At 26.0% G+C, this 15,724-nt stretch overlaps 1 protein-coding gene across 1 annotated transcript; it reads right to left on the bottom strand.

Annotated features, from left to right (window-relative positions):
• Positions 1-3,835: 3,835 nt before the first annotated feature.
• Positions 3,836-15,147, bottom strand: LOC145837915 (3-hydroxy-3-methylglutaryl-coenzyme A reductase 2-like). Its single transcript, XM_082945403.1, has 9 exons — positions 15,001-15,147; positions 13,398-14,636; positions 13,015-13,093; positions 12,515-12,685; positions 11,248-11,304; positions 10,799-10,867; positions 5,098-5,290; positions 4,609-4,761; positions 3,836-4,384 (listed from the first exon to the last, which is right to left on the bottom strand). Exons 1-9 carry the CDS (start codon positions 15,140-15,142, stop codon positions 4,082-4,084), a joined length of 2,406 nt encoding a protein of 801 aa, XP_082801529.1. The 5' UTR covers positions 15,143-15,147; the 3' UTR covers positions 3,836-4,081.
• Between the last annotated feature and the right edge of the window lie 577 nt (positions 15,148-15,724).

Consider the following 15,724-nt stretch of genomic DNA (forward strand, 5'->3'; position numbering starts at 1 on the left):
GCTCGAAGATGAACTGCTTTCTTCAAACGAAATAGAACCTTTCAACTGTTCGCCGGTCGCGGGGTCGTTTTCACCGTCGCTTGAAGGAATGGGCTTCGTCATCGTCGGTGTCTCATTGGTCAGAATTGTCTGCTGCTGTACTCCAGCTTGATCCTCGTTGGTCGGAATTAGTTGACTGTTGTTCTTCTCATGTGGCGTCTCCACCGCAGGCTGTCCTTTGTCTGAAAGTAAGATGACGTCATTATCTTTGGGGCGAGGCTGGTTCTTGGAGTTTGAAGTTTTATTTCTTTCCGCTGAAAAAAGAGCGATAATTTCATTAAGGAATACTAAAAACAATTAAAAAGTAGCTAAAACTAAAGTGCGATTAAATATAAAAACTTTTTAACTTTTAAAGATGTTGTCACTTAAGTTCTTGTTACTTAAATATTAAGTTTATTATTTTGAACCAATTTATTAACATTAAAAAAGAAAGTTTAAGCAAAGTAATTACAATCCAACAACTTATAAGCCTACAATATACTGAAACTTACCATTCACTTTTGATTGTTGGCGTTTTTTTATCCGTTTTTGCCTCGTAGCAAGTGGTGGATTATATAAAATCGGACCTTCATCCTCGGAGGAGCTCAAACTGCCTAACTTGATCGTTCTTGGAAATTCGTCATCACTGGATGAATAAATTATTTGGTCGGACATAGTGTTTAGTTTTTACAATAAAATAACTTGCTGTTATCAAGAGTGAGTTAATGTTTTGGTATGTAGTATTTGGTGTATTGTTAATCTTACTTTCAGTTTGTTGTTTATATAAAAATCATACTTAAATATGAGTTATAATATTTTAACTATAAAAACTTAGTTTTTGTAAATATATTTTTTATATTATTCATGCATATTTATTTTCTAAAATTTATTTTTTAGCTTATTTTTTGTTCCATAAAATGAGTAGTTATTTTTTTCATTAAATTAGTCTTGTTATCAAACATGTGTGTTAATTATCATTCATAACAAAGTCTTTCTAACTATAATTGTAACTATATTTACAAATAAGAACAAAAAAAATAAATTCTGATGATTCTAACGACTTACTATAATTACTATACTTCAAACTCTACATATTAATACCAATAAAATTTTTTTACAAGCCTGTGTTTTTTATATCCTTATTTTTGCTGTATTTTTTTCATCATTCAAACTTTAGTTTTAAGATAGTTTATTTTGTTTAGAGGTTTTTAGCTCAACGACGATAGAATCTTTGAATAAATCAGTAAAAAAAATTTATTTAATATTTGTTTCTAACCGTTTTTTTTTCGAAGAGTTTTTAAGAAAATGACTAAAGTACAAAACATTCAGCTGTGTTAGTGGTCGTCCTTTTATTATAAAATTTCTAGACAAAAGTTTTTTTAAGTTTAACATGTATTTACGATTAGTAAGACTTAATTAACCACTATTATAAATGTATACATCATCATTTTAAAAACCGCAAAATATTGCTTATTACTTTCAAAAGTTTTAGATTATATATTCCAAACTATATTTTATAAACAGCCGTTGCATCATTATTCAAAAAAAAAAAAAACAATTGTAAGTGATTAACTTACAGTAGCATTTTACAGTGATGCTACTGTAAAATTCCTTATTAAATGAAGTTGTAGTTATTTTTTGAAATAGTAAGTTTTAGTTAATTACAAAAAATATCTCAGAGTTTTTTTTGAAATATTGTTTTTAGGCAATACATTTTAGATATTGGTTAGTTATCATCTAAGTTCAAAAAAACTTCAAAAAGTATCTAGACACTAAACTTGATTTAAATGTATGCATTTATTTTTAAGTTTCTATTTTTGCTAGTTTGTTTGTTGTTTTTAATTTTAATTAAAGTTCTGAGATAGTAATAAACTACGAGAATATTTATATCTTTTACTTTATCCTGAACAAACAAGTTGTTAAGTTTTAATAAAAAGAAACATGCTTAATGAAGTATTATAACTTTTTAATAAAAATCTTAAAACAAAAGTGTAAAATCGAAACAGACTAATAAACAAGACTATATAAGATTAAAAAATTTAAAATCAGTTAAACTTTGATTTAGTTAAAAAATAGGCATTTAAGTTCAAAATCTTGTATTACTAAGCATATTAAATAGTACATAGTTATTAACACTTTACTTACTGATCACGATAACGCTTTGGTACCATATTTTTTACGTAATATTAACATTAGTTTTTTTAAGTTTGTTAATAAAAATTAAAAGTATTACTTTTTAGGTTGCTGAAAACAACTAAAACTACATATAAAACGTATCAACAACAATTTTCAGATGTCTGTAGTGAGATCATAGTTTCATATTGATATTTTTATATAAAAATAACTAATAAATTTTAAGAATTTGTTGTAATTTTGGGCAAAGTTTTTATAGACAGTCCAATTATTACTTAGATATGTTTGGTAAAACATTGAATATTGAGTTTAAATAATATTTTTTCAACTTTCTAATTTCTTTACAGCTTAGATTGTTTATTTTTGTTGAAATCTACCTATTTTTAATTATAGTTAACAGCAAAAAATGTTATAGATAAGTTCAATTGATCCTTTACTCAACAATAGTATTCTTAAAAACTTTTGTCTAAAAATTTAATTGATACAAAAAAAAAAACTTAGTTAATCAGTATCCAAAACAATAAACTGATTAAAATTTTATTCAAAAACTTTTTCAACAATATAACAGTTACTATTTAAATAATTTCTCGGTCAATAACAATAAAAGTATTGTAAAACATTATTTTTATTCAAAATAAGTCTACAATAAACAAATTATTAAATTAAAATTTTAAAGGTGCCCAAGTAAATAATAAATAAATAAAAGAAGAAAAAAAGGTAAAAGTGAAATATTTAATTTCCTAAGAAGAGAAAATCATTTGACATGGTTAAACAAGCATACAAAGAAAAAGAATTTTAATTTTTTTATAACAAGTATTTAAATAATAATTAAAAATAAAAAGAGAAGTATAAAACATATATTGGTTAGAACTAAAACAGAACATACTTGAAAAAAAAAATTATTAGTCAAAATTAAAAAGTTAAACTGAAACTCGTTATATTACTACAAAAGCTATACTTGTAATTAACTATTAAGAATGATATCCTTTTAATGTTTATATATTTTTAAATTGAAATATAGAAAACTGTTACAATAAAAAACTTATTTAGAAAAAATTCGAAAATAAGTAATTACATGAGTATATGTAGTTCTGATATTGATGTAATATTCAGCAACTTCAAAAGTTAATATAAATAAAATAGTATAAGATTTTATAGGACGGTCACTAAGAAAAATTTCCTAATATACAGCACACCAGCATAAAATATAATTTAAAAGTTAAAAGGTGGTCATGTGTGCTTCATTTAAAATAAAAAAAAATAAATAAGTAGTATATTTTAACCTTTAACAAAAATTTTAAAGATATATTAATTAGGTGAAAAACAAATAACTTAGTAAATAATGATAACATTTGTCTTTATTTTACTAAGACAAAGTTAAACTCATAAAAACACAAATATATTTAAAAAAAAAATTAGTTTGAGTAAACTTACAAACATACAATTTAAAAATAAAAAAAACAATATTACTATTTAATTTCTTAAATATAAATCTAACGATCCAGATGTTATGTTCTTGCCCAAAAAATATTTAAGTAAAAAGCGTACCAACAAATCCATTTTGTAATGATACTGCGATGCAATAATCAAATACCATCAATAAATATCTTCAAACTTATCGCTAGTCAAAAGTTATATTTTAAAAATAAAATAACTGTTTACATTTACTAAAACTAATAGTCCTTTGTATAAGAAGAAAGTATTAAAAATTATTAAAAATATACTAAACTTAACAAAATTAAAGTACCAAGGTGTGAGTTTAGAAAATTACATTTAGTGTAAGTACAATTTTCTTGGTATAGTGTTAATTAAGTCGATTTAAAGCTTACAGTTGACAACAATCTTGCCATTATAACCATAAAAACAAAATAAAGTTAAAAGCCTTCTCTTAAACCCACAAACGTCCATCGTAAATATCCCATCACACTTTTCACAAAATGTTATGATTGACAATATTGTCAACTTTCCTCGCCACCTCCTGCTGCCTGTTCAGCTTCATGTGACTTTTCACCAGCTCGCCATTGTTCAACGCCGCCAGTAACGACAATTCTCCTCCCATCACGGTCGAGCACACCACCCTGCTCAACAGTTCGCTCGCGGTATCGTACGAGGGGTTTTCCCTGTTGCGCAGGATTATTTGCAGGAGGGACTTTTGGGCTTCCAAGGAGGTTCCTCCTCCCACGGTGCCGACTTCTATGGAGGGCATCGTGCAAGTGACATAAATTCCCCCTTCCTGAGAATAAGAAAAAAGATCATAAGCATAGTGGTTAAATTTTGTAATTTGGCTTGAGTTTTTGAATTTTAATTTTTTATCGTATAAATCATATCGTATGCTGTCATACAAACATAAGTAAAAAAGTATTTTGTAAAACTTAAAAGAGTTGTAAAAACAGTGTTGATTTTCGTGATCACTTGATATAAATAAACTAAAAAAAAATATCAACTATTTAATTTCACCTGTTCCTCAATATCAGTGATACAGTTGCTACTTGTAGTAACTTGTGCGGGGTCTTGACCGGTTGCTAGGTAAATAGCTGCCACCACATTGGCTGCTTGGGCGTTGAAACCCCCAACTGCGCCCGCTAGTGACGACCCTATGTGGTTCTTTACCTGTATTTTGAAATTTTGTTAAATACAACAGCTTTGCGATCTGAATTATTATTTTAGAGAGCTATGATCTTGTATGAAATTCTATCTGAAAAACTTACTTTACTAGTAATGCACATTTATGTGTTTCAATAACATTTTGCTATTAATAAATACTTTGGTCTTTTGTTTTGCATTAAATTTTTTCTACAATAGTGACTTTGTATTTATATTTTTATTTTAATGATTACTTGAGTTTACTTGATAAAGCTTTCATAAAAATTATGAGTTTAAATGTAATTTAAAGTTGTTTCTTAGTAGATATAACGTATACAAACGACAGTAAGAATTCAAACAAACATGATTGAGTTTAGCCATCTTTTTCGAGTCGGTTTTCAACACTTTCTTCAGCACATTCTCGGGAATGAAACATTCACACACAACTGATTTACCCCTCCCGTTTATCCAGTTGATCGCTGAAGGTTTCTTGTCGCAACACACGTTACCTGACAAACTGATAACTCGCATGTCGGTGAAGATATCTTGCAGTTTCCTGTGTGAAAAAAAGTTTGTAAATGAACACAATGATATTTTGAGAAAAAATGTAGTAATAGTAAATTTTCATATATATTTCATAAATATTTTAAACATTAAGTTTTAGAAATAAGCTAATAACTTAGTTGGAAATGAACAATTTTTCGTGTCTTGTTTAACTCTTGCTATAATTAAATTGTTAGTGCCCCAAGGTTGCCACTGGTTTATGGTACATTTCTTCAAGGTCTTCTAAACTTCTTCCAGGTTTTTGAAATTACACGTTTTAGGTCTATTTTTAGTTTAAAACTAAGTTTCAGGTAAAAAACTGTGTTAAATAGTATAACAATATGGAAAAGATACTGTAAAGCTACTTAAAATGTGTTTTTCAATAAAAAAATTTAGATGATGACAAGTTTTTTATCTATAAGGCATATTTTTGTGTCGTATCTAAACTTTACTACTTAACATGTAAAAATTGTTTAAAACTCAGGTTTTTCCTTTTTTTATAAATTTCTCACATTCCAAGTTTTTTCAGGATTCCAGATTTTGTGACAACCCCTGTAGTACTATCAATTTACAATTTCCCGAACAAAACTTATACAGGTGTCAAATTTTTTTTTAGTTAACTTGTGAAGAAATTAATTCAACAACACGTATTTATTTCAATGATTAGCTACAAAAACAGTTGTGTTAGTAATAATTGAAACATTTGTCAATTTTGATAGAAATAAAGTAAAGCCACTCAGTTAACTTTATAATTTAAAGGTATAATAAAAAAATGTTCTCAGTAAAACAATTTAATCTAGCTCTATTGACTGCGGAAATGAGTTTCACCATTAGTATCATGCCTTAAAGTAAAATTATTATTTAGTATTTTTTACAGTTTTTGATTTTCTTGTTTATTTGTAAAATTTAGTGTTTTTTTATAATTTATTTTAAAATAACTTTAAAAACTTGTAACACAAATTATTTTATAATAAAAAGCTAGTAAGAATATTGCGTACCACATATTAAAAGTAGAATTAGTAGAAATTGATTATTTTATTTTTACTTTATTTATTCTACTTTATTTTACTCTTTATTATTTTAGCTTAATTTTTATAAAGGATTTATCATTTTTTAACTTACTTGATTCAAAGGAAAATATCGGAAAATCAAAAACTTAAGACATTACTTTAAAATTATTTTACATTATAAAAAAGTATTAAGACTTCAGCAAATAAAGTACCTAAATTTATTAAAACTTGAATTAACCGGCTTTGAAAAACAAGAAAAAAAAATTCAAAGTTGGATGAAAAAAGTTATAATTATTAAACTAATAAAAAATCTCAAAAATACACTATAAAAATCTATCAAAACGAAATAGTTTTTAGTTTATGTAACTTAATACCAATCATTGAGTAACACTTAATTTAAAAGTTGGCCAAAATTTGGAAATTTAGCTTTAGTTTCAATGGTTAACTAATTAGTCATCAAAACAACTAGGCACACAACAATAAAAAACAAAAGCTAATTTTTAGCTTGTTCATCCTTGTAGAATATCAAAAAATGTTGAACTTTTGAAGAATTTTAAAGATTTGCTTCAAAAAAATACTGTAGTCAGAATTGTTTTTGTTATATTTTTGTTTTAAAATGATTTAGTGACATATGTAAACTCAATATGTTTTATATTGTGTATTAGTAAATTTACAGCTTTTTATCGCGTATACAGATTGAAAAATAATACAAATTTCAATCATTAACGATTAAAATGAACAATATGAGGTGTTCAAATTTTCGGTAAAAAATTGTATTGCAACAAACTTATTTTCTATAAAAAATCTGTTTTACAAAATAAAATGTTCAAATGTCAACAAACAATAGTCACATGAAAACCTAGACACCAAGCCATATGCCTGTATTGAAGTGTCAAACTGTTTTCAGTCTGTATTTGAATACTGATAAAAAATTTTCACAACAAAGTTATCAGTTTAAAGGCTGACTTGAAAGTGAATTATCAACTGAAATATGCTATTCATCCTTGCTAAGACAATACACAAACTCGATTGATTTGTTTATTATTTTGAATGACACTTAACTTAAGTGATAATTATCAAAGACCAGCTCAAGTGTTTACATCAAAAGATGTTATCATTGAAAGTATTTTAAACATCCGAATACAATACACATACAATTTGCTACTAGTTGAACTGCAATTCATAACACTAAAGTATTAAAACAAAAAAAAAAAAGAAACTATTACATAGTCTTCAATTAAAAACCGAATACTTTTGAATAATAATAAAAACTAAAAAAGTTTTAGAGTTTGTATTAAGTTAGAGTCTTGGCAAATGATTTTATGCTGAAACTTAATAAATAAGTTTTTGTTTACCAACATTTATAATGAAAAATGCGTTTGGTTTTTAACATCTTTATCTAAATATTGCTTATAAATTTCTAAATAAATACAGATTAGCAATACATTAATTATTAAAATAAAGTTAAAGAATAAAAAGTATAAATTATCAGCAAAAATTTATAAAAACCAACTTACTAAATATAATAAACCAATATTAAGAATTAAATAATGATTTGTAACTTTGTGTTTTTCAACATAAATAACTACAAAAAAAAAACAAGTTTGATTGAATTGAAAAAAAAAAACAAGTATGAAAACCATTACTTTTTTAAAACGTCAATAAGAACATAATTTCAATATTCATGTAAAATAACTATTTACATAAAATAGTTAGCAAAACTAATAAATATAACTTTAATAGTTATATTAAAATTTTTCTCTATCTGTATCAACTTGTTTTTAAAGTAAATTTTTTTAAACTTAGAGATTATTTGTACTTGTTTTAGTATTTTATTTACCTACTTTTTTTATGACACTCTGCTGAATATATTTTATTAAAGATAAATATAACACTTATTTTATTTTAATAACGTACTAACGTTAGAAAAAACAAACAATACAAAACAAATTAATGCAAACTAATACTTTAGTTTTATAGGTAAACTTATTATGAATATTTTTAAATTGTTTTAAAAATAAAGTGTAAAGAATAGCAAATTTTAGCTGTATTTCTAATTTTATAACTTTAGGCTATTTTTAGTACAAGCTTTTATAACAAAAAGGTGCTAAAATTGTCACACACGGCCTAGTCATAGGTTACTAATTATCAGAAAAAAAAATTGTGAATGAAAAGTTTTAATTACACGTGTCGCATACACTACTTGTAAATATATTTACGAAATAATCAAGATTGTGTAAACTGAAATCATTATAAAAAATACACTTTTGAAATAAAGCTTAAATAAAATAGCTTTCAAACTTTAAAAAAATTAATTTTATCAGTAATAAACAGTTAGATTTAATCAAAAATTTAATGAAATGAGCTAAAGCTAATTTGTCAAACACTTAAATTTTTTTATAAACTTTAAAAATATGAATATATATAATTCAACTAGTCAACATCTTTTAAAACAGCACTTAAAGTATACAATTGTTTGTAATTAAATTAAACTGCATGTGGTTAACTTTTAAATTATGTACATTCAACAAATCTACATTTCATTTACATTTGATAAGTTTAAAATTTCTTAAATTTGTCTTTATCTATACTTTCTAATCAAAATAAATTTTTGTTGAATATAAACTTAATACAACTAATAGTATAAGTTGGGTACAAGTAGTTGAAAAAAATTGTCTAAATACTCATCACAACAAAATAGTCGTATTATATAAAACAGTTTGATAACTAAATAACTTAAATGCGTTTCAATTACTTTATTTTGAAAATTTAAAACCTGCGTTTCTTAAGATATTTAAGGGAAAAAATAATAATGATACATCATTAATCTTAACTTAAAATAAACTTACTTATTAAATTAAAAATTACAATAATACCAATAAGCCCGACAAAAATATTAGGAAATTTTAGAATATGCTTGAATTTTTATTTTAAATATCCTGATATTATACAAAAGTTAGTATTTTAAATCTTTTATAATACACAAAAAGACCAAATAACTGTTTATTTAACACTATTAAGACTTAATTAGCTTATTAAACAAAAGAACTATACTACTTAAGAATAATAACAACAAAAATTCATTATCGTTTTTCATGAAGTTCAAAATTTGTGTTTCTATAACTAGAAATACATTTTATCAACTTTTGCTGAATTACATTAACCTTTAAATTTCAAGTTTCCTTTAAACATATAAATACTTAAAATATAAGTATTATTTATTTGTTTAAAACCAGTCCATTAGTTTCTTATAATCTATTAATTAATAATTTAATTACCATTTTTTTTGAATACAAACAATAAATTAGTATTAGATAACACAGGATGTAAGTCACATAATATATATTACGAATATAAAACTTTTAATGTAGCGTTATATAATAAACTTTACACACATCTTTTGAGCTACATAGTAAATAGCACCTTTAAGTTATAAGAATTTTATAGCTGTTTCTAAATCTTTTCTGTGAAATATGTAAATTATATTTGATAAATAAGTGCAATATTTAACTTTGCTATAAAACTTCATAGTAAAGTTAAAAGTTTACTACTTTTAATGTTGCATTATATAATAAGTTTTAAATATTTATCTCGCGAGCTTATGTAGTAAAAAGTAATAACTTCAAAAAATATTTTTTATGCCTATCTGTAATTTCTATTTCAAAAGTGTATTTTAAAATAGAACAAATTAGTTATAGTTGAAATTAAGGGTAAGGTTTATTTTGTAAAACACTGTACTTTTTAATAACCACTCTAGTTTAGTTTTTTCATCAAAAGCAGAAGGCTTCTTAACAGAAACAGAAAATTTTTGATCAAACAAAAAAAATGCTTGCAAGGGTAAAAATTTACAACAAATTTATTATGTAATTTACTACATAGCAAAACTAACACAATGTAAAAAAAAGACAATTTTTGTAACAATTCCTAAAAATATTGATTGACTTAATTATAAGTAATTTACTATAATTGACTTAAACTGCTTATATTTTTTCACATAATCTGCAAAATTTAAATTAAGCCTTGAAAATTTAAAATCATGACATTAAGTATATGTTAATAGCAGTTTAAAATAAAGCTTTAAAACTTAGAAAGCATATAGAAAACCTAATTGGTTATTAATTATTTATAGTCTTAAATACATTTTTTATAAAAGTTTTATTTCAAATAGCTTCATTAAATTGCATAAAAACTTTTAAGGAAATAAAAATTTAACGGTTACGGTACCCATAGGGTAGTTCCAAATGCATTATTCTTACAATAAATAAAACAAGTTTATTTTCAACTTAAATAAGTCAATTCATCTAAAGTCACAAACATGTCTTAAATATTTTAAATAATGATATACCTGAGAATAATACTTATAAAATTTATTTGCAATTTAAACCCGACACCTGCGTTACTATAATTCAAAAGTTCAATACTAGTGTTAACTATATAAAATAAAACAAACTTTAACATATATGTAAGCAGGATACTACATGTTTATAAAATATAATGAAAATAAAACAAACTTTAGAGCTCTTTCTGTTCCTTTTGATACCATGTTCATACCCATCGCATCCCCAGTGTATGCTTTAAACCTGAGAATAGATTTTTTTAGTGAAAATATTATTTACCTTGGTAGTGTATGTTTTGAAATCTAAAAACATAAATTTTTAATTAAGAAATATTTTGATTGCATTGTAAAATTTTGTAGGAACATGATTTATGCGTATGTTTAACAACTAAAAAATACGAATTTTTACTAATCTAGTTTGGTGTAGCTACAAAAGTAATTGATTGAAAACAACATACTAAAATTTAATAATTAGCGATAATACCAATAGTAATTTGAATAAAATATTAATTTTATGAAAAAAAAAAGTGAAATGTTTTCATAAAAGTTTGTTGATAAACTAGAAACAACAAAAAAACTATTAGTTTAAAGTAAAAATCAAAAAAAAAGTTTATTAAAACAAACCTGATAAATAATCTTCTGCCTTGTGGATGAGTGGTAATCTCAGTCAGCCTACCAAACCTAAAAAGTCAAATTATTTATAGTGAGGTTTATTGATAAGCTGCTACCAGTAGTGATTACTTAATAAATAGTGATACTAACTTAACTTTTTATATCATACAATAAACATAAGAAGCACATTAACTTTTAAATTCAAAATACTTATTTTATTTGAAATAGTAGAGTAAACAAAAGATTTAAAATAATAACTACTACCTTTTTGCATTACGCCACAACTGCAAAATGAAATCAAATTTAATGATAAAATAGTTAAAAAATCCTTACTAAAAAAGTAAATTCAATTTAAGATATCTTTACAGTAGGTTTGATTCGTATGCTACACATTTTTTGAGAACCAAACTGTTCATTTAATTTAGTTTGTTTAATAAATACAAATATTGAGACAAGTTGGTAATAATAGTTTCCTTTTAACGGTACTACTACAAAATAAGTTAATTAGATAGCATTTTAATTAAGGCCATAGGGGAGTTAGCCATGTTTCTTACAAATTAGCCTTGTTTCATAGATTTTTTCTAAGCTTAAGGGTGCTTTTTATCGTTTTAAAAAATTCGAACTATTTTTTGAGATAAGTCGGGTCGTAGGTTCGCTATGGGAAGGGAAAACAAAAAAAGCGAAAAAAGACTATTTTGTTTAAAATATATCTCCTCCTACATTTTTTAATCAACTTTCTTCAAACTCTCACCGTCTAATCTTTATACAATAACAAAAAAAAAAACAGTGGATTAAAAAAAAATTAAGTAAAAATATTTACTTTTTGAAAAAAGTGACTTTTTTAAAATTTTTGTCATAAAACTTTTCCTCTTTTAAATTATTAAAATTCATGAGGAGCTTCTTTTTTCTTATAATAAGAGAAACATTTCCTGAAAATTTGAAGAAGATTGCTTATAAATGAAGAAGGAGATAGATTTTTAGTGATTTAAAAAATTTCCGAGAAAATTGACTCCATAAACTTTGCGGTCCATACATTTGTATCAGAAACTTTTTACAAAAAATACAATATCTCAAAAATAAAATGATATTTCTGAATTCTATAAAAGCTGGCTTGTAGTTTGTACTTAAAGCTCTCATATAAAAACCATTGTTAACTTTTGTAAAAAAAAAATGTTGGACCTCCCCCCTAGGACCTTAAAAAATAAAAAAATACAAAAAAATGAACAAATAAAAATTATTTTTTTACTGATTTGTTCTGACTGTCATACAAACAACATACCTGCTAGTAGAGTCAAATTGTTCCTTCAATGTAGCGAAGTTATCTTTGATCCACAATCTCACTTCATTCATCCTAGTGATGTTATCAAACTCAACAACTGGAGCTCTTGTCATCCCATCTCCATAACAAACTGATCTCACACCCCCCGATTCACGCATGGCTTTCAATCCTCTGTGGGAATAAAGATACTTACATTATCTTACTTTGTTTAAACCAAAAAATTTTAAAATATGAAACGTATCTAATCTGAAGTGGTTTTAAACCTGACATGTAAAATTCACATATGTATTTGATAGAACTGCTTACTGTTCACTTTTTTATTGTTAAAAGGAAGTCAGATAAAACAATTCAGTCTTTAAGCCTTTTTTTTTTGACACAATCAAATATCAAAAATAAACCCTCTTTTTTTGTAAAAAAATCATTTAAAATGATAAAAAAGCTATTTTTTTCTTTTTTTTATAAGTAAATTTCAAATTATTTCTTATTTCCATTACCATTACCTGTTAGTGCTTGCAACTAACGCCCCTTCAGTAGTTGCCATAGGAACCATGTATTCCTGTCCATCAAGAAGAAGTGGACCTGAAAAAAAAATACTGCTGATTAACAATTATATTATTACTATAACCTACAAATATCTTTTTTAAACTAGCTAAACCAGAATAAAAAGAAGCATTGTAAAAACGTGTAAAATAAAAACAATAATTATAACAAGTTTAAACAGTATACTTTAAAGTCATATTTGTTTCTGTGTTAGTAAATAAAGAAAGAATACTGTTTAAATTTGTTATTAGTATATATTCCAGTGAACTTGTTTTGCCAGCATCTTTATAAGCAAACGCTTAAATTTATATTTTGAATAGTTAAAATAAAAACAATTTGTTACCTGGTAATCCAACAGGGATGGGCACGTAACCCACTACAATCTCACAGTTAGCTTTGGTTGCCTTCTTGAAGTCATAGTGAGCGTGCGGCACTCCACTCATATCCCCCACCTGAGGAAACTTCCTTTCCATCAGCTGCCTCCTGACACTCACTCCCCTGTTGGCGTCCTGAAGGTCGTTTTCCAGGTTGTAAGCGCGCAAGTGACCGCTATCAACAAGAGCCAACACTTCCTCATCTGTTATCAAATCAGGTCCTAACTTGAGTTTTTCTTTGCACTCGTTTATTGCCCTGGGTGGTGAGGATTTTTCTGGTTCATACTTTATAGCTTGGTTTGAAGAAGCAACCTCTGTATTGACTGTTTTTCTTACCACAGGTACATTAACTTTCAAGGTTGTTTGAACATTTTCTTGTGCTTTTGTTTCAGCAATAGAGCCTATAGTGTTCCAAACACACTCAAGTGAAACCACAAAAACGAGGAATATTACAAACAGGCTGGAAGAGTCCATCAATAACCAGCTGTCAAATTCCTCCTGGGCAGACAACTCAATTGTTTTCTTAACATTGTACTTGACAATGACCAGCTTCAAAATGTGCAGTGCACATAAAAATATGTTCAGGTAGGATGAATCCTCAGTGTTTGACTCACTAGTGATGAGAATCTCCTTGCTCATAGAGTAGTTGGTAAAATTTGTCATGTACTTTACACTCAGTGAAAGCGCACAAGGCACTAAAGTGAAGTAAACAAAGTAGTTGACGGCAATTGAGAGGCAGGCAAAGCAGGAGATTTGCTGGATCTGGTAGATTGAAGAGTCGTATGCAAAACTTGATACAAGAACCATCTTAAGGAGAGTGTTGAATGTTAGGCTTGGCATAGTGCTGGCCATACTCAGTGCTATTTTGTCTGGCACATTTGCTCCCTTGACCTTGACAAAGTTTTTGGAAAGAGCCAGCATCCTGGAAAAGTCAACAAAAAGTAAAAAGATGGGAAGAGATTCTTTGATCACAGCCGTTTCTTTGTTAAGGAACATTGAAAGAACAAGATAATAACAGAGTATGGAGACAACAACATTGACACATACTGTAGCAATCACGAAAGGAGTGCCTTGCTGAAAAACTTTCTTCAAACTGGCAAAGGTGTACAGCATTGATGAGCATCTTATTATCAACAGTAGAACCACATCGCTCCTAATGTGCTCTTCATCCAAACTGCTGCAATTGAAAGCCCAGTGGCACACATCACCTGTTGGATGAAGAAATAAGTATCTTATTTTTTAAAACATAGAGTTTTGCATATTTAGTAAAATGTATTGTAGATGTGTTTTTTTTTTTTGAGAAATTCTTGGCAAATAATGAAAAATAAATTGCACATAAGTTATCCTTACCTCAAAAGTTTTTTTTTTGTTATTAAAATGTTTTAACGTAATTTCAACAAAAGTTGTTTTTTGAAAAATAACTATTCATTTAGATAAATAGAAACTAATATTTATTATGAATATTCTATAAGTGAATTTGGAAAAAAATACATTAACTTGGTAGTTTAATAAAATATTATATTAGTTTTAACAAAATTAAATAAAGAGCTCCTAAATATATAAAAATCTAACCTGTAGATGTGATGTTGAGAGTGAGTGCTGACATGATCATCACTGCAAGTGCAACAATAATTTCAAGTGAAAATTTTGCACAGCAGTATCCACATGCCTTGAAGAAATTTTCATACCTACTTTTTACATTTAAGGGAATCATTTTAAAATAAAACTGCAAAAAAATTGTTTTTTAATTCGTAAAAAATAGCTACTTTCAGTTTAAAGAAGTACTCTTAAAAAATAATAAACTTTAAACTTGCACTACTGATTTCTACAATCAAAAAACTCCTAGCTTAAGTAGTTTTAATATGAAATATTATATTAACAATTTACAGCTTTTCTTCTTTAGAACAAACACTATCTACAAAACATTTTTTTTTACCTAGTTTAACACAGACTTGCTTATTATAGTTAAAGTAATTATTTATACTTACAAAATTCTTTAAAAATTCTTTTAATTCAAAATTTAAAGTATTCTGAAATAAAAGATACTTTTTAAAGGGTTGCCTTATTTTAAGAAGCAAAAAAGTGAACCTGTGCAACCAAAGACAAGCCTGACTCAGCTTAAAGTTTTCAAAATAAACTTAAAAACAAGCCTAAGCGTTTGAGAAATTTGTGTATTGTTTACCTGCTAAACTACTTATATACATTAATAAATAAAACAATATCAGTTTAAAAAGCTTATAGGTTTTTTTTTTTAATCAACAAAAAACGATCACTTTTACTCGAAGATTAAAGATTA

The sequence above is a fragment of the Thalia democratica genome, chromosome 6 (assembly GCF_965202585.1).
Source record: "Thalia democratica chromosome 6, ktThaDemo2.hap1.1, whole genome shotgun sequence".
In the NCBI taxonomy this organism is placed as follows: Eukaryota; Metazoa; Chordata; class Thaliacea; order Salpida; family Salpidae; genus Thalia; species Thalia democratica.

Bases quoted from the DNA above. Each gene is read 5' to 3' on its own strand.
- LOC145837915 (XM_082945403.1), bottom strand. From the start codon at position 15,142: ATGATTCCCTTAAATGTAAAAAGTAGGTATGAAAATTTCTTCAAGGCA. The intron at 14,637-15,000 runs GTTAGATTTTTA...TTCATCCAACAG, and splicing joins TCTCAACATCACATCTACAG to GTGATGTGTGCCACTGGGCT. The intron at 12,686-13,014 runs GTAATGGTAATG...TTATTCCCACAG, and splicing joins TTAGTTGCAAGCACTAACAG to AGGATTGAAAGCCATGCGTG.